The sequence below is a fragment of the Momordica charantia genome (assembly GCF_013281855.1).
Source record: "Momordica charantia cultivar OHB3-1 chromosome 3 unlocalized genomic scaffold, Mcharantia_2.0 BLBB01000003.1, whole genome shotgun sequence".
Lineage (NCBI taxonomy): Eukaryota > Viridiplantae > Streptophyta > Magnoliopsida > Cucurbitales > Cucurbitaceae > Momordica > Momordica charantia.
This window is the reverse complement of record NW_028275161.1, coordinates 20,838,415-20,863,472: the sequence shown is the minus strand read 5'-3', so window position 1 is coordinate 20,863,472 and position 25,058 is coordinate 20,838,415. Positions and strand designations below refer to the sequence as shown.

Sequence of the window (25,058 nt, the reverse complement as noted above, 5' to 3'; positions counted from 1 at the left end):
CAAACTTAAAAGATGAGAAAATTATAGAACACAATCCACGAACATGGATTGTAAAAATTGAATTTACACAGAGTACGAAGTTGATTATTCTTGCCTACGATGAAGAGAAGGTTCAATCAACAAAGATGGATTGTACAGTTGAATAAACATGTAGCATTTTATACCAAGTTACTAACTAGTCTTGCGTACAATGAACAAATACATAGGCTACAATATTACAGATGGTTTTCTAAAAATTCCAAGACTGCTAAACCAGCGGCCCAGATATCGTCATCCAGTACATGCTCGGCGGGGGAGTGACTTACGCCTCCACGACAGCGGACGAACAACATTCCCACCTGCAAATTTGCTTGTTAACAACATCGTCTATAACCAAATCGATGTAGGTGCAAAGCTAGAACTCTAAGAAATTACAGCATACAAGTTAAAAAGAATAAACCTTTGTCAAATGAGACATTGCCATAGCGTCATGCCCTGCTCCACTCATTAATACAGGTACTTCTTCCTGAATCTCGCCTACCATTTTTTTTAGTGCAGAGGAAGCGACAGATTTTAGCTGCGAGCTCAGCTCCGAATCACTAATTACAGCATTAGCATCATGCTGAAAGCAACCGATGCAAAACAGATAATAATTATTGAGCAATGGAAGCAAATGGTAAATGGTCAAAGGACTTGAATGGGAGATGCACACACCTTGCGTTCAATATTGCATGAAACAGATCGGCTGCTGCAAATTTTATGGACTTGATTAGAGAACTCATAAAGTACAGATTCACGTCCTATGTCATCGATAGTACGTAAATCTACAGTGAACGTCACCTGTAACATGCCAAACATTAAAAATTGCCTGGAAAAAGGGTACGCTCTGCAGTGCCTCTATATCAAATTCTTGCCTGGCCTGGAATGACATTGCTTGCACTGGGCCATGTTGATATCTCTCCAACCGTACAAACAAGAGATGTGGACAGTGATTTCAAGGTGGAGTCACTGCAATGGCCATCAAAGGATAAAAAGCTCTCTGGTTTCTTGCAGAGTCTTTCCAATTGTACAATCAATTCAGCTGCAGCTGCCATGGGATCCTGGCGCAAAGGCATTGGAACCGTTCCTGCATGCCCCTGAGAACCTCTCACTGTAACCTGCAATCTTTGTGCATGGATCGCTCTATCAAACTTAATTCACATCCTAACTTAAACAAATTCATATTGGTTCATCTTTCATGAAAATCCACAGGAAAATTAGATTCCTTCCTTTTGGTTTTACACATCAAAGATCCCCAACTAAATTATAATTTTGACTGGGCAATTTGTGAAATAGAAAAATACGAACATATTAAATTCATCACCAATAATACTCTAAATGTTAAAATAAACTATATCTACTACCAAGGCTCATAATGGAATGTACCAATGTACCATAGTTATTATTTATGGAGAAGAAAAGTACAGCTTCAAGTTCATTTCTAGAATCAATTATAAAGTCAGAGCAGAATAACCAGGCCTCAAAATTATTCCATAAACTAGATTTCCTTTAATTAGGATGATAGGTAAAGAATGACTTGTAAGGATATTCTCTGGCGTAAGAGTCTAAATGTGAACATGCTTATCAACCATGATCTATGACTAGTAGGTAGTCAAAAGTGTTATGGTCATGTCATCGCATGTGTAGCAAGCACTTCAAATAAAGGATTATTGCAACTCTTTCACTAAATTAGTTAGTGTGCAGGTTATTTAGCTCATGTACCTTTAGTCGTGTCTGCCCGGCTATGCCTCTAACAACTCCAAGGGGAAAACCAGACCACTCAAGTACAGGTCCTTGTTCAATATGAACCTGAGAGTCAGAGCAAACAATAATGTTCTAATAATGGTATAAAAGTACCGATTTCCTACGTTCTAAAAATAAGTTTTAAGTAGAGAACAAATACTACAAATGACAGAAGAGTACCCGGAGTCATACCTCGACATATCCCCAGACAGAGTTACGGTCATACTTGAGTTGCAAAATCTTCTCCTCTGTTATCTCTTCTCCACTCTCCTTAAGAACATCTTTTATTGTCATGCCACTGACAAAGGATCATCTATTAACAAGCAGGTAATAACGAGTGATAAGCATCCAGAGAGTTTGGAGTCACGCAACAAAACCTTTTATCTGATATTTCCAAAGACGAAACTGGTAAAATACCAGCAATTGCAGCACTTCCTAAGAAGGTTGATTGAAACCTCACACCCTCTTCATCACTGAAGGCAATCACCTGCATAAATTTTCAGTTGATCATAACTAATTGTGACAAGGTAGAATGTTGTCATGTGGCGTATTTCCTCTAATATGCACTAAGAGTTCCATTTGATTGCCTATCAAAAGTTTCCCTAAAGTTTAAGCATACTTTTTCTTGCAACCTACTCAAATGGAAAACTTTTCAGAAAGAATCTGCCCAGATGATAACAAAAAATTTATTCCTTCCAACTTTACTATTGCTAATGAGAAATTAAATAACTCGAACCTCAATTGGCCTCTTTAATTCTTCTAACTTCCCATTCATGTGAAAAACTTTCAAAGCAGAGATAGCAGATATGATTCCTAATGCGCCATCAAATTTTCCAGCATCAACCACAGTGTCCTACAAGGAAAAGAAGAAAATTTAATTCTTAGCTTGATATGTCACATGAATGCTTGGCTCTGTTTAGGGGAAGTCAAAAAATCACCGAGTGAGAACCAATAAGTAATGCTTCAGCACTTGCATTCCTTCCCTCAGCTCGACCATGAAGATTACCCATGCAGTCAACCCACCTGAAAATGTTCAAGAGCATGAGTCAAGAACAAGTAAGACTTCTTCAAGATAAGGAGATGTAGAAATCTAACGTTCTTAATCCAGCATCCTCCATCCATTTCTGAAGAAGAAACCTTGCTCTGATAGAAGCTGGACTCAAGAATGTCCTCTCGAGATAGCGAGCAGCATCACTTATCTAGTAATTAGGGACAATTGTAAGATCACTCTGATTGACCAACAGGAAATTACTAATGCAAACACAGAAAACTCACCATCGAACAGTTTTAAGTTGGATTAGAACTCAACCTCTGGTATTCAGCAGGTTTATCTGGGGGAAGGGGAGGACAAGTTTTCATGGACTAAGCTATAATATATGTTGTATGGCATAGAATGAAGAGCTTGATAATTGGAAATGGAAGTAACCAAGGTAAAGACTTTATAGAAGAAATAAATCAGGAATTCAAGATATTAAATTTGCAATAATACGCTACTATCAATGAAATATTTGTTTCATATCAAAAAAAAAATTTGCAATAATATGCCCTAAATATTTCGAAAACTACAACCACCGCAAAAAAAAAATTATTACAAAATCAAGGTTATGTTTCAAACAATCTAGACAGTCGGCCTAAAAAAATATTTCTCAAGTATTATTGCTCTAAAATTATTAAAATTACCTGGTCAGCCCAAGTTTTAGACATTTTAATATTACGACTAGGAAACTACAGCAGAATCATATACTAGAAACGAAGATACACATGCAAATCGTCCAATTATTCACTAAATTTATAAAGTGTCAAACATCTGCGATGGCATATCGTAGCTAGCATAAGCGGAAAAAAATGGGGTCGTGGTCCACTACCTTTCCTAGTTCGTTCAGTCTTCCTACTGCTTCGTCCTTAAGAATTTCCACAAACAAATCGGCCCTTCTGTTCTTTGAATCTTCGGCTACATCTCCTGATAAATTTAAACAAAATATTTTCAGCGTTTGAAATTCAGTCCATTAACATTGGTAAAGAATTTCGAATGACATGGCTGAGACAACTAGTATACTTTTGCTTTTACTAGGACAGATAACTTGAGGAAGAAACAGATCTGTCAACTCCGAGAAAACATGCATCAGCAGAAATCAGAAGAAATGGTTTTCCAGAGTTCATTTACGATGAGTGAAATTTTATCCGTAAGGGCACAAACGAGTGGCTATTATTCATTTGGATTCAGTTCCATGTATTATCACAAAGGAACATCCATTTCCATTTCCAGGCTGTAAACAAAAACAAATATCAAAATGAAGACCAAAAGGAGGATAATGAATATACCAGTAAATGCGTAAGCGGTTGAAGCAGATGAAAACAAAACGGAAAGCAGCAGGTAGCAAAACAAGATGGAAAAAGAAGAATGGTGAAGATGATGATCCTTCGTGATAAATCCGGGCATAAAATTGATGTTTGAAGATGCAATGGCCATGGCCGGCGGCTGCACGGAAAGGATAAAAATCGGCGGAGAGAGGAGGCAGCCGCAGAGGCCTTTGGCGAGAGGCTATGGCGGAAGCGGAAAGCGTTTTGGCTTTTGGGTGTTGGCTTCCGAGTTCCGGAATCTTCAGAGGAACCTCATATGTGGTGCGCAGACCAGGATCTGTGGGCCCCGGTATATTATCTTGGTCCTACCTGGCCATAAATTATTGTATTATTCATATTTCTAAATTCTTTCTTTTACACAAACAAAATAAATAAATAAATTTTTATTTCTTTAGCACTATCGTCTTCCACTGATTTTCTTTTAATTTATTCAACTTAGATATCCAATTGAATGCAGCCGCCATTGTTTTTTTTTTCTTTTACAACAATTAACCTAGGACATTAAGAAAAATAATAAATATTGGCTTTGGTACTTTTCTCTCTAAATATTTTAATAGATTACTTTTTATTATTTTATTAATTATGAACTTAATCCAATGGAGTAAGATATTTTATAAATTTTTTAAATTCTTTCGTAAAAAATAATTGTTTTAACTAATTGAACTATAATATAATCATTAATTAAAAATATTTTATATAAATTTAAAATGAAATATTGCGAACTGGAATAAAATAAATTAAAAAAGGTCTGAGTACCAAAATAGCGTTTTAAAATTAATATAAGAAAATAAATAGTTTATTACAAAAGGAAAAAAAATGATTTGTTTGCTTCTGGCACATGGCGTCACGTGCAGTATGAAAATCATGCAGAATCTTGGGAGGGTGCATTTGGAATCTTGCCTGGGGCAGGGCAGTCTATTTTTAATCATTTCTTTTAAGGGCCCCGCTCTCATTGAGTAGGGCCCAGTGGGCCATGGCATCACTTAATGGACTCCGAACGAACGAGGGAGATGCGAAGAAGGATCTACTCCGTCTTTTTTTAATATTATTGTCAAAGCGAACATAGTTTAACGTTAATTGTCATATATCTACTAAAAAAAATATTTTTATTATTCAAAAAATTGTCTTTTTCATTAAACAAATATTGAAATTTCAAAATTATCTTTTATTAAGGTATCTCAATACACATTTAGTTTAGATAATGACAAATTTATAGCATGATAAAACGTAAACAAAGGTTTCAGTGGGAGAAAAAAAGAAAAATATATCAGTGGGAGGAGGAGAGCCTTTAATAAAGCTTTCGCCAAGATTGGTCGCATTAAATGATGTCGGAGTACTTTCTTCATTTTTTTATTTTGGTTATTTTTCCTTTGTTTATATACAACCTGAGATGAGGATTTGAACAGCTGGAGATCATAGTACTTTTAGTGGTAAAAATGATAACTTTTTTTAGTATCACAATATTTAATGATATTCGAACCAACAATCTTTTAATTTAATACAAGATTTAACTAGTTGAGGTATAACAAAAGAAGGTGATTTGTATAAGGTTTTATACATCTTCTAGACCATATAATACAGTACGTTTATTGTCTTAGGCAATGTCTTATGTCCTGTCCCATATTTCCTTTTCCACCTTCCAAAAGTTCCCATGAAGATCGAGCGAAAGTTTCCGTAGAAACTCATAGGATCGAGTTCTCCGTATAGAATTATTTCCCATTTATTTATTTTAGAAAATTTTCAATGGAATGTTCAATCTCATTTAAATGTTAAAATCCACCTAGGAAATCTCCCTTTAAAATGAAAATTTCTTAAATTTTTTAAGAATGTCTCCTAATCCATAAAAATACAAAACATAAAATTTAAATTTCATAATTTAAAGTATCAATGAAATCCTAAGACATAAAAAGATCAAAACAATTTCTAGTAAATTTCCCTCCGCCTAACGCTTAAACAGGAATTCTCTATTCCGTTTGGGGTGGTTTCTAGCAAGAAAAACTATCACTTCTTCTCGTAATCTCTATGTATATATGAATCAAATCTAGTTGTATCCTTCTACTTTTCCTTGTGTTGGGTCATCCCTACATTTTATAATTTGAGATTTGAAGTGTTTTCTTGGATTAAATTACGAGTAAAAAGTAAACTTATCTCTAGACTCTTCAAAATAGAACGAAAAATAAAAGAAACTAGACAATCATCCTTTTAGAATTTTCTTTAAAATCTGTTCTTCAAAAATTTAAAAGATTGTAAGCTGTGAACATCTCCCATTTTTTCCACTCTCCCAAATTTGTCTAGTTTGAGAAAGTGAAAGGCGTATTTTCAAAATAAAAACATATTCTGAGAAATAAGAAAAGAGAGAGAGAGAGAGAGAGAGAACAGTAAATAAAAGAAATGGTCAATGTTGTAAGGCGAAAGAAGGCAAATTGGAATTTGAGTAGTGCTGTGTAATTTCATTTGTCAGTTCTAAATAATTATTAGAGGCAATTTGAGACACGTCCCATCCGCGATCCGGGGAAGGTGTAAGTCGCAGCCAGCCCCCCTCAATGTCACCATCGCGCCGTGTACCTTGCTCCCACAATAATTCATCAAAAGTTCATAGGAAAGAAAGAAATAAAAGCAAAAAAAACAGCACTTTGGAAATGGAGCCTTTTTATTAAAAAAAAAACAAAAAGGATCAAATTTTGAACGTGATATAAACCAACGAAAAGATTTGCTAACTGCAATAAATATTTATCCGATCTATAATCAAGTGAGAATATAGTTTCATCTACATGTGAGAATATAGTTTCATCTACATGCGAAAGAGACAACAATCTCTATTTATAGAACTCAACTTTCAATAGCGAGCTTCCGACAGTGCTCCAACGACTTTTCAACTACTCCGAGAATCATGGCGTGTTGTCTAAAATTCTGTTAAGTATTTATACTTAAAGATTGATTCGTCATTTAGAAAGGTCGATCAAGATATTAAAGACAAGTTAGCTCGCGTGGCTTGCTGAGCAATTGAGAATATTCCAAACAGTAATTTCATCAAGTTCTTTCCTTCGTATAGATGATGAGAGATCATCCGACATATCACTAATCATTTATATAAATTCAAATTACTATAACCTTTATTATATTGGTGTGAATTTATTATTATTAGTGCACACATTTCTTCCCGACCTCCCCTATGGTGGAAGGAAAATACATCGTTGGAAGTGTGACATTTATTGGGTCAAAAAGTGTAAAGTCAAAAACCATATAAAAATATCATATGCATTAACTTTTACCTTAAAATTTCTAAGTGGCATATTTCTTTAATATTTAGCCGATAAGCCACCAACTCTTTTTAAAAAGGTGTATATATTTATTTATTGATATTCATGTAAAAGAAGATGTGCTAAGTTTGAAGGTCGAAATTAGACAGAAAAAGTAAAATACAATAAGTTTGTCAATGCCAATATCTTCAAAGATTGAGGCCTTGTCATTTTATATCGAGTTCAATGTATTATTTCTATTGGGAGTATCCGAACAAGAGACCATTTTGGGTGTAACCTTTATGACTTTTAATTTTATTTAAAGAGCCTTATACAAATGAAGATATTGTCCATCGCATATATAACTATGATTTCTCCTTTTTTTTTTTAATCAACGTGTAACTTTATTTGTCCACCTTTACAAATTAAAATATTTAGAAATGAAGAGGAGGGGTAAAAGGAAAAGTTGGTAAAGGATAAGGGATGGTGTTTTAATGGTGGAGATGGGATTGAGTATGAAAATGAATCTGAAGAATATGTTTGGGATTAGATTGGATTGGAGCTTAAGGCATGTGGTGTTGGGAAACTTTTTGGAGCCTAATGTGGAGATGGAGAGAATGTCCAAACAAAATGCACTTGAGTGGGCGAGTGGTAGTGGATCATCCTCCTTTTGCCCCACACTAATGTCTCACTTATTTTGACAACTTTCATTTTTCGATGATACATACTAGAAGATAATAAGTGTCTTGTTCAATGAGTTCGACTCAAATTGTCATGTCAAACTTTATCGTTATAATTCTATTGGTTACAACTTTAAGAATTACGTAAACAGTAAACTAAACTATAATATATATATGTTATAACTAATTTTTCATTCCTAAATGCTTACTCATTCTTAAATTATGAAAATACTTGAAATTATACCATCAAAACTACCTAGGAGGTTGTTGGAAATAAACTCAATAGAGTTATTATGATAGAGCTTAATTGCAATGATTTCTTGATTTAAAGAAATAATTAAATTTAAATTTTATTTTGATAGATATGTTTAACTTTTGTCTATTTTGGTCTTTATACCTGAAAGTGACTATTTTGATTATTTTTAACTTTCAGTCCTTGTCTATTTAATCTATTTCTTTTAATAGTGATTTATTGGATCCATGTTTCCAACATCCTAATCCAAAACTATAGCAGTAATTCAATAGAGAAAAATTAGATTAGAAAAAAGTAGACTAAAACGACTATTTTTAAAACTACGAACATCAAAATGGTTATTTAAATAGGAAAATAGAAATTAAACAAACTGATTATTAGTTTATTTGAGGTTGCAATTGTAAGAAGTCCGTGATTTTCCGTCAAAAAAAAAAGGGAAAAAAGTCTGTGATTTTTGCAATTTACTCTAAAAATGAGTTGTGGATGTTTGAACTCTCCCACGTATCGAAGCCCAAATCTCCCCCGTCACGGGCTTATTTCTCGGATTCGGCCCATACAATCTAATAACCTGGCCCATCACTAAACGAACCTCATAAATTGTATTGTTGGGCCGCTATCTCGGCCCCTCCGGCTAACCAAGTTGTCTAGATTTCAAGCCCGGCCACAATCCAAGAAGCCCACTTTCTCTGGCGGCATGGGAAAATTTTCTTCACAAGCAACATCGCCAACAAAGATAACCGGCGGATGCAGAAAAAAAATCGCACTGGACCTTCCAGCAGGTATTCGACCCTTGTCGAATTAACTCCAAGAGGAAGCCAAGCTTGAAGGCAAGAAAAGCAAGCTTAAGATGAGGAGCCAAATAAGCGACCTCCCACTTGTAAATGGGTCCATTTGCAGATCATTTTAACTCTACTCTAAATCTGTATTAATACTAACACATATTAATGTATGTATAAGGATTAAATTTAACATAATTCATAAACTTAAACTTTTGAGTTGATTAGAGTTCATTGGTATTGCTTCTTTGTTTCTCGTTTTCAATTTTATTAAAAAATTTAGGTATTTAACAACTAACTATTTACAATTCCTATTTCTCATTTTTAGAAACATTCACAAAATTTTATACAAATTTTACAAAGAAAAAAAAAGTTTCTTATTTTTTGTTCTCGTTCGTAATTTGTCCAAAACATAAACAAAAATATAGTTTTATAATTCTTGAATCCATGAGCATTGAGATCAGTTTCATTTTTTTTATTAGAAAAATGAAACGGAAACGTTACTAAACGAAATTTTAGTGACTTAGGTTAGTTGAAGGCTTTCTTTCCCTAGAAACAAGCAAATAAAAAATTTCACTTCGAATTCTCAACCATTAAAAAGGTAAAAAATGGATAGATATCGTGACATTCATTTCTCTTCTTAACTAGTACGTTGTCGTCTGTGTATTTTTACACCAGATGTCATAACATAGCTTTGATTGGGAAAGACTACGGCGGATTTTTCATCTTTCTGTCTGTGTTCAAATTTTAACCCACAAGTGTAAGCTTTTAGGCTCATCAATAATTTAAAACAAAAAAAAAAAAAGACACAAAGAAAGCAGTTCAGTTTGAGTTTATGGTGGAGAAGAAGATATGTGGATCATCTGGATGGGGTTGGAACGAACATATACATATAGTGAAATTGCTGTAGATTACTTAACAGTTTTGTCGTGTGCAAACAAACAAATACACAACTGTTGAGAATGAGAGACCAAAATCCAACCCCCATAGTTGTAGACAGATTCCCTCTCACCACAGACATGCAACCGGAAGAACAGATTATTCCCTCTATCTTTCACTGTTTAGTGTTTTTGGACTCTTTCTCTTCTCACAAATTTAATTTCAATATGGAAATTAAATAAAAATCTCCTACTTCCTTAACAACAATTTTCTACCAACCACATATAATTTCACTTATAAAAATCCTATGAGTACACCTCAATTTTATGTATAATATATAGTAAAAAATGAATTTGTTTAGAGGAGTTTGCAATCAGTACAGAAAAACAATGACAAAACACTTAGTAAATTTCTGTTATTTTTTTTAATGACTACACTACTATTATCTATAGATATAGACACTTTGGATTGTTGAGTTTAGAGATATTATGATGAGTGAGTAATAATATTAGAGTAGAGTTGAATTGTTGATGAGAGAAATGAAAATATTTAGTATTTGTTTTCGTTGGTGTATGTGGGTGTCGGCATTAATTTCCAAACCTCACCGGGTCCCTCTCCAATATATTTGATCTTCATTGATCTAGCTATAGGGTTTTTATTTTTTCTGTTGTGAAACTGAAACATGCATAGAAAATATCACCCAACTTTATAGATACAAATCCAGATCTCGATCGGTTTACTGTTTATTACCTCCCTAAAAAGTTTCTCCTTTTAATGCAGATTTGAAAAGTGGTCGAGAAAAAACCAAACAACCAAACAGTTCAGAACAGGAGTCTGGTTTTACCTAACAAGGGTTTATAATCTCTGGTTGTCTTTTGATTTTGAAATGAATATGAATATTGATACGATGTCATAGCTTAAAAATCTCAAATAAGCATTTATTTCTCTGTAAAAATGGGATCGGACCAAGATTGGTGAATCAAAAAAAGCACCATCTAATTAGATCTGGTTTTGAGATAGAACTGCATGAATCTTCCTACTCTTAACTCCTATAAGAAAATATATTAATTTGCAATTGAAGCATAATTGTTTCGATCCTCTGCTCCTGCCATTTTAAACGAAAAAACACGGGAAATGTCCCTATTGTGCCCTAGTTCCGTTCACTGCATGATCAATCATGAATGCTTCAGGCATGGGTGGGGAGATTTTATTAAGATTATAAGCAATGCAAATGGTTAGCCAATGGTGTGTTGAAGGAAAGGCTGGCAATGACAGGAGGAGGATGTTTTAGACTTGACAAATATTTAATTATCTTAATAGCCTTTGAAACTCTCTGTTACTGGCATTTGTTGACCCCAAGACAAATATAAATTATTGCTTGAGATTTAGAATGTTTTCTTTAAATTTAATTAGACGAGATGGAACTAGAAATAGATAGGACGCAATTAGCAGGTTTAATTAGATTTCATAATCTTTTTTGGGCAAATTATATCTTTTGTTTTAGATTTCCCACGCATCCACTCCATACTTTTTAAGTACGTCTAGTTGGCTACCTGATATCACCATGGCCCAAAATTTTAGGGTTGAATTAAAATTTTAGTCCCTAAATTTTTAAGATTATATCTAATAGATTCAACGATCTTTCAATATTTTGTATTTAACTAACAAATAAAATTTAAAAAAATATATGTCCAAGAGATCATTTATATCTAAAAGGTCAATAACATATTAGACATAAAAATTGAAACAAAAAATATAATAGTTCACAATTAATTCGCCATATTAACATATACCACAAGGAATAAAGATTTTGCAAATACAAATATTTTACAGAGTAAAAGTCTATTAGTGACTATCAATCCATCGCATCGAGTACGATAGACGTCAGGGCTGTAGGGATGTATTATTGATGGATCTTCTTTTAGTAAAATTATGTCATATTTGCATATTTTTAAACTGGAGCTAGATATATTATTATTTTGGGTCAAAATTTTAAATGCAAAATTGATTATCTAAATTAAAATCTTTAGAATGACACCTCAAAAACCTATTAAATACAATTCTAAACGTGATAAATCATATCTTTGCATTTGCCTTTATTGATGTAAACAACAAGTGTGAGCATTATATTTTGCGGAATATGCATGAAAATAAGGAGAAAATGTTGTAATTGGTCATAGAGATAAATCTAGGAGAGAGCGCGGGGGCAGCACCACCTGCGAGTGCAACCATACAGATACAAAGGCACAGCTAGGCCATTTGGAGGGCAAGGGCAGTTCAAAAATGAGCAGCAACAGCAACAGCAGCAGATATTGATATTGTGTTGGGTTTTTGTTTTTGGGTGCAGAGGCAAAGCCAAAGGATGACAAAACCAAAACCAAAACCTTCCCCCTCCAGTCTCCAGTCTCCAGTCTCCACTGCCCTTTGCATGTTGTTAGCTTCCAGACAAAACTAGGCCTATGGGCAATAGGTTATAGGTGTAGGGGTAGGGTCAAAGGTTTGGTCAAAGGTTTTGGACAATTATAACCTCTGCCATCCAATTACCTCAAGTGGTCTTGTGGGGTCTATCTTTTCCTCTGACAAACTTGTGTCTTCTTTCCTTCTTCCTCTCCCCACACCCATTTCTCTAACCTTTTGCCTAATTATGGCATCTCCATTTTCCACTCCCTTCCCTTCCTTGACCGCTGGTCACACCCAATTCCCAATCCCTCACTGCTTTTTCCCCTCTTCAACAATACTCCCAAAATATTTCATTTTTTAACGTAACTCTCCTAATTTTATTTTTGATAAGGTTATATTTCACGTTACGGAGAAGATAAGTTTCTTCATCTATATATTATAGATCATAAAATTGACTCAAGCACTCAATTTAAACAATATGTAATCAAATTTCTGCGATGTCTTTTAGCTAAAAATTGACTAAAGCACTCAATTCAAACAATAGGCAATCAAGTTTATGCAGTGCCTAACTCAATTTTCAATTGTAGTTTTCAAATTCAAAATGATAATTGAATTCGTACCAGCTTGTTATTCAATTCACGCGGAATATTTATAAGCTGCCAACGACTAGATGATAACGGTACACACTATCTAATCTAGAAATACTCGAGAGCATCAAATTTCGTATTGGCGAGTGGGTAGTTAGAATAGTTCGACAGTTTATATATATGAACTCCTGAAGTAGCAATGCGTGTGTCATTCGTACTCATCGTGTAGGGCTTCAACATGTGACATGTAGCAGAAAATTTTCAAACTTCTTTCTTCTTCGTCATCATCTCCTCTTACACCAACGTTATATTTTTTAGTCAATATGTATTGTGGAGGTTCGAATTTACAATTTTTGGTTTGTAGATATACGTCAATTATCGTTAGTTTAGAAAAAAGAAAGAGTAATTGTTTTTATTTTAATACATGTGCGTTGCATTGGTGAAATAATGCAACGAGAAACAGAGCTTTCCATTCCAAGTCTATGATAAGCTCTGAAGCCTCACTGTACCGGCGCAATGATATGCCGCTTGAATCGAGATACAACACGGTCAACGCAAGACTTGTCAAATCAACACCTCCATTTAACGCATATTGAATAAATTAAACTCTCAATTATAATACAACATCCCCCCTATAATTGTATGTGTGTGCGTGTTTTTTTTTAATTATATTTTTTTGACAGACTTTATACTTATCTTCTAGCTTCGATAAAAAGAAATTAAAAGGTACAGTATGAATAAAAATGTAACAGAAATTTAAAGTTTGAATCATTTGATGCATATTGTCTGATACAACATGAATAGTTATTCCACGTATTTGCCCAGAAAGCCGTACACCATTATTCTGTACATTTTAATAGTACTCAGAGAGCATAAAGCGTTTGGATACCCAATTTTGCATCCGTGATGTCCCAAAAAAATAAAAATATATATTAAATAGTAAAATCAATTTGTATTCAATATAACATCACATCCAAATTTTATAATCTTGATTTTTGTTTTAATAAATATATAAAAAAATTCCATGCATAAAATTAATTTAATATATATTTTAAAAATAAGATAATTTTTTTACTTTTTACAGTTAAATTTGATTTAGATGATAGATGCTGTTCATGTAAACCAAAAAAAATATATGTGTATATATTCTCTAGATCCAACATGCAGTACTAGCACTGCATGTTAAAATTGATTCATAAATCACATCATTGTCACTCAAGAATAATTTTGTGAACAAGTACCAAAAGTTTTTTGTTTTTTTTTTTTTTTCTTTTGTGAATGAAATTAATTTTGAAGGAAATAAAAGAGTAATTGAATTTTGAAGGTGCTAATGGCAGGACGACACGTAGGAGGAAGACAATAAAGTGGGAAACGGTGTATCGAATTTTCAGGTGTCCAATCGAGTTATGACTTACATCCTGATGCAGTGTAGGGACACGTGTATGCACCCCGTGTACGCCAGCTATACGAGATGCCCATCTTACTTAATTACTAGGTTCTATAGCTTTCGTAGAGTATGAATCACACTAGAATACTGCCGCCAGCTGGCATCTCCACGTGATTTCTCTGACTATTCCCTCCCCCCATCGCCATTTGCCCTGCCATGCACCCTCCCGCACCCACTAAAATCCCACCATCCCAAGCAAATAACCAATATATATATTACATTAAACACACGAGAAATTAGTCCATTCAACCTAGTAATTAATTCATGTATTTGAATCATTTTTTGGGAAATTATCGCTCTTTCACTCCATAGACTCGATTATAAAATTCGATTATAAAATGGCTAAAGATATGATATATGGATTATTGGTAATTTATTCATTTTTAATATAGTATCATAACGAAATATCTTTGTTTAACATCGACTATTAGTCTTATTAGAGTCGATAGTTGGGAATCTCTTCTTCCGCCTATTAGCGGTGTGACTGTGACTTTATATTTTTATAATATCAAAAGAAATTCATAAAATCAACAAAATATCACTAAATACAGATATAATATTAATATCAATACATTTTAACTTAATAATATTGAAATACTCATCTGGTATTAAAATATTTGTTATGAATTTGTTTATTTTTATAATTTCTCATTGACGTTTTGTTGATATTTTTCATAAAATTTATATTTCTAAATTTCAATCAATGCTTAAAACGTTCATTTAATTTAGTTTAATAATAATAATAATGTGTTTATATATACCTCCTTGTTTACCACCATTAAAAATTGAGAGCTAGATTTTAAAAATAAAATTTAGATTTTCTGATTTATTTATATTTTTGGTCTCTTAATCGTAAATTTTTGAACGACGAGGGTTAAGGTAAATGTAAATATTATTTGTTTAAAATTTGGAATATGTGGTTATAATAAATCAGAGGAGTGTATGTTGGGGATGAGAATCTGACAGTAGTTATATGGGAAACAGAAGCAGGTTCCAGGCAGTAGAGTTGTGTGATCGCAGCAAGAAGAGCTCCCAATTGAAAACTGACATGTAAGAGCTTTCATATCCAGCATCTTTATTAACCCTCTGCTTCTGCTTCTGCACTGCCCCTAGCTACCACTGCAATCCTCCTCTCGTTCTAGCTAAGATGATCTCATCATTTTTGATAAACTACACACCATCCTTTTTTTCCCCTACACCATATAAATCTTTTAATCAGAAAGCATGGACCTTTTTTACCGTCCTCAAATCTACTTTTTCACTCAACTTTTCTGTTTGGTAGGTAACAATTTATAGCGAGTTTGAGAAAAAGCACCATTTAAGTGCTTCTAAATAATTTTAATAATATATATTATTGGATGCCTAATTCAAATTTTGAGAGATTTCAAAATTATGAAAGATAATAAATGAATTCGGTTATGTGATACTCTATTGATTTTAAATGAAAATTTTCAAATCCATTTTTTTTTTAAATTATACAAATAAAAATGATGAGGTTTTACAGGATTTCATAGAATTTTCAAGTAAATTAAATATTTAACCTTTGTCAGATTTTAATTTATAATTAATAAATTTAGATTAAAAAGTTTAATTCAGTAAATTTTTTGTTTTCTTATCCTCGTCATTCAACCTTCAAATTAATAAATTTAATTTAATTAATTTCAAACCATTAGGTTCCAAACTAGATAAAAAAATATTAATATAATTGCAAAAAAATATTTTTAGATTGAGAAATGAGAAGTGCATTTTATCTATTTTTTTATTAAAATAACTTTTCAATTTATCTACTTTTACGTGATGAAGTTGATATTTACCAAATTGATTAAAGAGAAGGTCAGAAGACACATTCCAGAAAATGGACGGCAGAGATTGGATAACAGGCAACAACCAAAATTAGGGCCGGAAAAAAACAACAATCCAACGGACAATATAATTTACGTGCAAGTTTTGCATAATTACACGAATTAATACAAAATTGGTGGGTGCAGTTAGAAATCTCCGTACCCAACTGGGTAAATACCTGCACCCACCGCCGTGTAATTAACTTGCCAATACCATCCCCCTACCGGGATAATACCGCTATTTATATAACGAAATCCACAAATTTAAATTGCATATATAATCAAGAAACAAACTCGATCTGACCTTGAATTATTTATTAATCTCTCTCTCTTTTTTTTACTTTTTTTTTTTGGGAAATTTGATGGTTAATATGGTATCCGATTCCGACGTCTAAGAAAGAGGGGCCCTTTGAGGGGCGCCCTTTCTTCTGCTACTGAGTGAGAGAACGATTCCGGCGGGGAGGAAATCGGTGCCCTTGTTCTTTCTCTTGAAGATGTGAGTTCCCGACGAGACGACCGAGTTGTTGGTGGGGGCTAACTCGCTCATATTCGAGCAAGACGAGGCTTTATTGAACTGCGACGGATCTTCCACGCCGGAATTTGGCGTCATTTGGCCGTCGTCGTCGATTCCTTCCAGCCCGTCCACTCTCAGCCCCTCGAACTGTGAGTATGAGAAATCCGACTCGTCGAACCTGTGTAGAATGCCGCATAAATCTTCCCCCTGATATACCATGTGATCAACCTGCAAAATTTTTAAATTACCCCCTAAATTCAAAAATTTAACCCAATACGTTTGGCTCCTCACCGGGGCATGGTGAGACCTTCAATATGACCATTCATAAATTTTTATAAAAAGCCTCGTAAAAAGTCTGCGATTCTATATTTTTTTATTAGTTGTCACATATTTAATTGTGGTAAGAATAAGATCAAGATTGATCTTTAATGATCTTGGTAGCAGGGATAGTAAATTTGATATTTTATTTTTTCGGACTTAGAAAATGACATTAATGTCTGGTTTTAGTACTTTAGTAAATATTCACACTCAATTCAATAGCTTAAATCAATAGTTTACGTTAAATTTAACCAAAAAATACCATGCATGCACTGAAATTAGAAATTTGAAGGGTTTGGGCGATGTACCTTGCAAGAGAGGGAGCAAAAATGGAAGGGCTCTTGGAGAATTCTGTCGCAGGTAAAGCAAGCGTTGGAGGAGCCTTGCTTGCATGGTCTAGACTGTGGCCTGTAATTCAAGAATATCACTTTGGCACCATTTATGGTGTACGGCTGCAAAATTCACAACATCCATCTCACTTAATTATACCGCTGATTCTCAATATTAAGATATATTTTTTAAAAAAAGAAAAGAAACAATAATAATTAGCTTCACACCGACACTAAAAAGGTAACCAGATTTTGTCTCTCAGGTCTCAAAGATAACAGTAATGTCGGAGAGTTTTATGAATGAAGCAACAGAAATACCTGAATATGGGAACAGTCAATAAGCTTCTCAAGATCACCCAATCGAATCACATCGTGATAAACATATCGTCTGACCTGGCAAACCGCACAAAATTGACATGAATTTCCCAATCAAGGTAAGGTTCAGATTAAAACTTGGTTAATTAAGATGTTAATCTCAAAATTAGCAAAACCAGGCAGAAACTTCAACGTATTTGGGAGGAAAGGAATAGTTTTAGTGCAACGAATAATTCAGATAAAGTCTGAGATCAATACGAAAGAGATGAGGAAAAAGGAGGATAAAATTGTCAAACGTTCACATTCATTGAAAGCAACAACTGATAGGCCTCTGGCAGGAAAGATGGATAAAAATGGAGTCGTCTACGAATAGGAGAGCAACCAAATCCCAAAAGTAGGATAAGTTTTTTTCTCCTTTTTTCCCTTGGGAAACTCCAATTCAACATATAACATACCAAAAAAAAAAAAAAGTTGTAAAACCCAAACACCGATAAAGAAAAAATGGAAATTGAATATGAATTAATTGAAAAGGGAAAATTGAGAAGAAAAAAAAAAGAATATAGAGATTGATACCTGGAGGAGAGGATGAGAGCGGTGGGAAGGGAGACAGTGAGGGCAAATACTAAGGCAACAGTTGAGGCAAAAAACGTTCTTTTCGCTCTTGCGGCGGTTCTCGTGGAGGAGACAAGTCCCGAAGAACGTCTCGGCCATGAGGGCCTGTAGCCATGCAGGCTTGCCCGCCATCGCGCCGCCGCCGCCGCCGCAGTGGTTGATCATCATCATGTTGGCCATTTCCATACACCACCACTGCTCATCTTCCCTGATCTGCACTGCAATTTCACCCCCACCTGTTTCCTCCTGATAATTCTATTACTCCTCCCACTCCAAACCTTTTTGCTCTTTTAAATAACCAAAAATACAAATTTTAAAGAGAGTAGAGTACAAAAATTTATTCTTGTTAGTATTTATGACCCTTTTTTTTTTTAACTCTGATATCAATGTTGTTTCTTCCTGTCCTTTTAATGCTGCTGCTCATGACTCAACCAGCCTTCTCTCGAGACACCCTTGTCGTTATTCCAAAGTTAGAGAGAGAGAGCAGGTTTATGTGAGAGAGAATAAACCCAATAAAAATATTAGCTGGTTACTCGCTGTCTTTACTCTGATCACCACTAAAAATTTTCACAACCTTTTATTGTTTAAATAATCCTTTTTTTTTTTCAATTCTATTAATTGTGGTGAGAAAAAAAAAATAATCTCTCAACACTTAAATATTATCCAAAAAGCAAAAAAAAGAAAAAAACCAACAATTAAATAAACAAAAGAGCATGGACTTGGGAGTTGTGTTAATGGTGCTATACTGACCACCAATAACCTATACTTTTTTCTGCTTAATACTACTCTCTCTGTGTTTTGCAGACTTTAGCAACCCAAGACTTTGTCAGAAATGCCCCCCCTCGATTTTCATTACGGTGCCGTTTTTAGTAATTTAATTTTTATGTGTTAACCCAACATTTAGTAAATTCCCATATTATTTTACACTTTTGTCTCTAATTTTATTTTATATTTCATCTGTATGCGTGCTGCCCAATTCTTAACCTAATTTCGGTCACTTATTGTTTTTCTTTGTAAGGTATTACTTTCAATTCAATCTTAATTATCTGAGTCCCCCTTAACTAAAAAATAAATAACAAAAATTGTTTTGGTCCCAACATATTGTTTCTCTCTATTAATTGATTTTGAATGATAAATTTATTTTATAAAATAAGTGATAATGTGAAATGATACATTAAAATGGATTAACGGTTCAAAAATAGACATTTGATGTGACGACGAATAAAAACTTAATAAGAGTCAACGGAGTATCTTTTTTCTTTTATGACATGATTTATTACTTGTCGGACAATATGATATTTGATTCTTTACATATCATGTTTACGAGAGGAAAAAGTTAAAATTTATTTGATTGTGGTAAAGATAATGGATAGAGGTAGAAAGTAATTCTAGCCACAAATATTTATATTGACTTTGTAGATTCCAAATAGATCTTCTACCTTGACTAAATCAACAGGTCCCTAATTCCACTGTTGTAGTATATTATTGAACATACCTATTACATGTATGATAAATAGAATCAGTCACTTTCTTGTCTTGTTCGATGATTAATAAATGATACTTTCATTTAGAATTATGTTGATTCTTTCCATGTTATTAAATATTTTTTATTTAGACAAATTAGACTAAATAATATAAAGTAAATATGTATTTTATAAAAATATAATTACTTTTTTTTAAAAGATCACAAAATGAGTTTTAGTTGATTGTGTGTGATTGTATAAATTTGTAATTTATGTCATTTTTAAAAATTTCAAACCTAATATCATATATATATATATACATTTTTTATGCCATTCTTGTAATTCTTTCTTATTTATTAAATAATTGTTCTATTACAAAAGTTAGGTTAACAGCTATAAGAGAGAATTAAAATAATGGTAACTTTTGGCAAAGAAAAAATATATACGGTTAATTAGTACGGGATAAAAGAAATGAGAAAGGGTAATAAATAACAATAATTAATAAACAGCGACGAGTTTTCAAAAAAGAAAGAAAAACCAGAGAAGTTGAATGGAAAATGACCCCTGAGTCCCTGACTGTGTTATATTTATTAATTATTATATATTCTCCTGCGTCTCGGAAATAATTCCTAGAAAACACAAATGTATGTGCCATAAAATGCAAAAAGCATAAACATATGTATTTTTTTTAATAATATTAATGAAAGAATAATGGTAATTAAGGACTTTAAGCACAAATTACAAAGGCAATTACCCTCGGAAATCCAAAGCTCATGTTGTCAGATGACCTAATCGTCCTTCACCTGCGCTCTGACGTGGTCTACTTTTCAACTGCATCATTTTTATTAACTTATAAATTTTAAATGTTATATTTTCACCTTTAATCTTATTTTTACGCATAAAAAATATTTTGACTTCTAGAAGTTACTCGTTTGTGATACGTTTATAATATATGCGATGTGAAGGATATTAATGGATGAAAGTCTAAAGATATGAAAGATCTTGAATTTCTGAAAACCAATAAAATATAATCGATAATAAATTAATAAAACAAAATAGTGAATAAATCTCACTATAATATATATATATATATATATATATATTTATTTATTTATTTATTTATTTATTTATTATATATAATTTTTTTTAACATTTTGATGTTAAAAATGGGAAAAAAAGAGGGAAGAGTAGCACCAAAGCTAACACAGTTTGATTAGAGGTATATTTAGTTATGCTCATTTTGATAAACTAAGAGTAATTACTATTTAAATATTTTGTTTAATCTAAAATAATATTTATTTATTTATTAGTATACGTATTATAAATTTGATAGAATTATTATTTCACAATATTATATAATTTATAATACACTGCACTTTACATATTTCAATTTTAACAAAAATGAAATGAATTTAAAACATAAAATATTATACTTATTAAAATTTTTATTCTTTTTAGTATAATCCTACCTTAAAGCTTGGACTTCAAAATCTAAAAGCATAGATAACACGAAAATATTGTTTTCAAAATTTAGACTCTATATATCACATAATCCAAAATTGATTTCTTGACTAATGCATAAATCTGAAATCTAAAAACAAAATCTAAATTGCGAACTAAATTTGTAATATATATATATATATATATATATTTATAAAAAAATGAAAGATTAAAATAGAAATTGAAGGTACAAATACATTTATTTGTGTCGTGTCAAAGGTTGTGTTACGAGCAAAGTGCGAAGGCATAGGGTTTGCAGTCTCGTGGCTGGGTCTCATCAACCTCAAGCATCTTGTTATTCTCTCCTTTAACCTCATCGATTTGCTAAAGTTTAAAGTTTAAACGTAAATTTATGCGCATCGGTTCAATCAATAACACCTAATTGTAGTCATCTCGTCTACCATTTTCGGGAGATGCGCCCTCTAACCTCTCTCTTTGGAATTACCAATTTCCCCTTTTATCTCCCCCATACCCCATAATTCCTTTTTTCCCTCTTCTCTACGCTCTTTTTTTTTTCCTTTTTTTTTTATGTATAAAATAATATTTCTACTTACTTTTTACGTATGATTATAGTTTTAAAATTATATTTCCTTCTATTATACTTATTTGATGCGAATAAATTGTACGCTGATCTAACATGTTTTATAAATCTTATTAAATTGTTCTTTAGGGGCATGTGGTTTCAAATTAATATATATAATTTAATAGGTAATTTGACTAGTTTGTTGTAAGTGCTTTAGGTGAGTTTTAAAATTGTGTTTTTGAGTAAGAATGAGTTTTAAAGTAGAAGGTTCGGGGTTTGAGGATAAAAGGTACTTAACTATGTAGACGTATAGAGTAAATACTTTTTCAAGCTATCATTGTTATTTTAATTAAATGTCAAATCTTCCATATCTATGGATTATTAACACATATTAACGATGTTATATAACACGTTACAAAACATGGAGGAAAAAAGTTTAACTCACTCTTCTATGGTTCTACCTATGACAAAGACGTAAGATATATCTTCAATTAAAATGTTGTAGATTCAAATTCGCACCCCAACACAAACTAAAAAGAAATAAAATAGAAATCTGAAAGGAAGAAAAGAAAGGAAAAAAAATCACTCGCACACCAAATAAGGGTTGGGCTTCTAGCCCCAACCTACATATCGAAGGCCCAATAATATTCCGCTTCCGTCATCCCTGGGCCAGGCCCATTTATCGCATCTCTATCCCTTAGGCCCAGCCCTTTAGCGTTTCCAATCTGATTGCTAAAATGTGTATTTTCTTAAAAGAAAAACAAATGGGAGCCCTAATTTCCCTTTGATCTGCAGCGCTCTCTCCTGTGGAGCTCACTCACCTCCATTTCTGGACAAGATACTCTCTCTCCCTCGCAGATTCAAGCTTCAGCACTCAACATCGGCAATCCACCAATTTTCACGGCTCTCCTCAAACTACCACGTCACCTCCCCCTCACCGCATTGCTTTCATTTCAGCGTTGGAGTCGCCGGTTCGCAGCCTCCTTTCATCGGCGCCTCATGTTCGTCTCTCAGTGTAAGTTCTTATATTCTTAAGTTTCGGTTTCTTTGGGTTGTGCTTTCTGCAAGTCTTATATTCGATTGATGTTTGATGAATTGGTCTTTGATTCCGCCGTCTTGTGGCGTTTTGTTTTAATTAATGGTGGGAAAGATCAGTTGTTTGAGTGGACTATTTGATTGATCGCAATATAGGTTATTAGGTTTGGTTAACAAACAGGATTTTAGTGTTGTCTGAACTGATGGCATTTCTCTGTTTCAGTTTGCTTCTTGTGTTACGTGTTTCCTTTGTTGTTTATTTGAGGATATACAATTAGTATTTGATTTTTTGTAAGAGAGATTTTTGCAGTGAAGTTTCTTTAGTCATTTCTGGATAATTCGTATTGAAAATTTTACTTGTCTTTATAGGCCTAAATTGAAACCGAAAGAACCTGTTGATTAAAACTGGTTTTAATTAGAGGTAAAAGTTTGGTTACAATTTCACATATATAAACCAAACGTCACACTTCAGATTTGTGGTGCCGCCATATCTGTATTCTCCACATCCCTACCTCCTTCAGTTAATGTTATTTAAAAAAAAAAAAAAAACCCCCTGGTTCTTTCATTTTTCAAATGTATTCTAATAAGTAACACTTCTCAATAGGATCAAATGTTGTTTATCGACTTATTTTTCTTTTCCGTTCAGACCACTGAATTTCTCTTACGGAAGCCAAGAAATGGGTTTCTATTAAATAGCTTGCTGCCTAAGGAGAAAAATAATTTGGCAACTTGAGAAATGCACTTGGTTTTAAGAATAAGGCACCTCCTACCCAATGTATTTGCAAACACCATTCGCTCTCCTGCGGTTGCCCTGAATCCTCTCAACTCAAATGGATTACATAGAAATTATGCTCAACCTGCTCGAATAGAGGAGGAAGAGGACGAGGTAGAGATTGACCAGAGAAGGCTTCCAGCTGATTACGATCCAGCAAATTTTGATCCAACAGAGCATCGTAGTCCTCCAACGGATCGTGTTTTTAGGCTTGTGGATGAAATATCTGGACTCACACTAGTTGAAGTAGCTGAATTGTCCACCATTTTGAGGAAAAAATTAGGAATGACGGATATGCCAGTTGTTGGAGTTATGAAACCAGGAGCTGCAGGATTGGGTGGAATGGCGATGAAGGCATCAACAGCTGCCAAGGAGGAGAAGAAGCCAGAAAAGACTGTTTATGAGTTGAAACTAGAGTCTTATGAAGCGTCTGCAAAGATTAAAATTATCAAGGAGGTGAGAAGTTTTACTGATTTAGGTCTAAAGGAAGCAAAGGATCTAGTGGAGAAAACGCCATCAGTGTTGAAGAAGGGACTATCAAAGGAAGAGGGCGAACAATTAATTGAAAAGATGAAGGCACTTGGTGCAAAAGTCATCTTGGAATAGTGAATGTATGCTTTCTCGATCTCCATGAATTTAGATCAGGCTTGGTTAGACTCTGTGTTTTATAATAATATTTGCAATTTTCAGTATCATGATATTTTCCCAAAATGGCAGTCTCTTTTGTTCTACTGGTGTTTCAATAGTTGAATGAACTTGACACTTTTATTACTGCTTTTCCTTTTGGGGGTAATATTTGTGGGGTATAAATAAATTTATGGGTTGTGTCAAGGGCTTTTTGGACATAATCTAATTGCTAATCGAACTTGGATTGGTTTGATTTAGGTTAATAAGATTATTTGAATCATTTGTTCAAATTTTTGTTAAACAAATAGCAAAAATTATTAGCATCTTAAATATTTATGTATTGCTGACAATTTTTATTTGATAAAAGATTATACTTTAAAAACTTTGAAGTTTTTTTATTTTTTTTATTTTTTAATACTTGAATTGCGGAGTATGGAATGAAGATTTAGATCTTATTAGGTTTTTGAACTTTGACTAAATTTTAATGTTACATTTTAGTTTCAAAACTTTCCTTGCTTTAATCTCTGAATTTTCTTGCTTGGAACATGCTAGGGGTACAACATTTTCTTCGTTGGGTTACATTATAATTTGAATGGAAGACTCATTCTGCAAATGTGACCTCTAATTTCGTTGCTATATCAATAAATCACTTGCTGTGGATAAAAGAACTAAAATTACTTTTAAATGAAAAACTCACGAGAATGGCATAATTTTCATGCAAAGTGTAATTGTTGCGAGCCCAAACTTTTTGTTTATTTCGCTCGTAAAAAACACTATGGCTTGGCTGGTGAATCTTGGACACTTGTAGCCGTCGGTAAGAGAATAA

At 33.2% G+C, this 25,058-nt stretch overlaps 3 protein-coding genes across 4 annotated transcripts; 1 reads left to right on the top strand and 2 right to left on the bottom strand.

Moving 5' to 3' along the window:
- Positions 1-138: 138 nt before the first annotated feature.
- Positions 139-4,366, bottom strand: AAH (allantoate amidohydrolase). Of its 2 annotated transcripts, none has more exons than XM_022281284.2 (12): positions 4,084-4,366; positions 3,627-3,721; positions 2,857-2,960; positions 2,700-2,784; positions 2,498-2,614; positions 2,139-2,248; positions 1,954-2,059; positions 1,741-1,827; positions 894-1,136; positions 694-819; positions 440-601; positions 139-338 (listed from the first exon to the last, which is right to left on the bottom strand). In XM_022281284.2, the coding sequence occupies exons 1-12, from the start codon at positions 4,229-4,231 to the stop codon at positions 216-218; spliced, it is 1,506 nt and encodes a 501-aa protein (XP_022136976.1). In that variant the 5' UTR covers positions 4,232-4,366; the 3' UTR covers positions 139-215. The 2 variants fall into 2 exon arrangements, with proteins under 2 accessions (XP_022136976.1, XP_022136977.1); XM_022281285.2 differs by lacking the exon at positions 4,084-4,366 and adding an exon at positions 3,037-3,092.
- An 11,868-nt stretch (positions 4,367-16,234) lies between these two features.
- Positions 16,235-18,698, bottom strand: LOC111008916 (protein RGF1 INDUCIBLE TRANSCRIPTION FACTOR 1). Its single transcript, XM_022281793.2, has 4 exons — positions 18,274-18,698; positions 17,704-17,778; positions 17,365-17,508; positions 16,235-16,966 (listed from the first exon to the last, which is right to left on the bottom strand). Exons 1-4 carry the CDS (start codon positions 18,496-18,498, stop codon positions 16,616-16,618), a joined length of 795 nt encoding a protein of 264 aa, XP_022137485.1. The 5' UTR covers positions 18,499-18,698; the 3' UTR covers positions 16,235-16,615.
- A 3,854-nt stretch (positions 18,699-22,552) lies between these two features.
- Positions 22,553-24,336, top strand: LOC111009067 (ribosomal protein L7/L12 domain-containing protein). Its single transcript, XM_022281999.2, has 2 exons — positions 22,553-22,813; positions 23,480-24,336. Exon 2 carries the CDS (start codon positions 23,570-23,572, stop codon positions 24,209-24,211), a length of 642 nt encoding a protein of 213 aa, XP_022137691.1. The 5' UTR covers positions 22,553-22,813; positions 23,480-23,569; the 3' UTR covers positions 24,212-24,336.
- Positions 24,337-25,058: the final 722 nt, after the last annotated feature.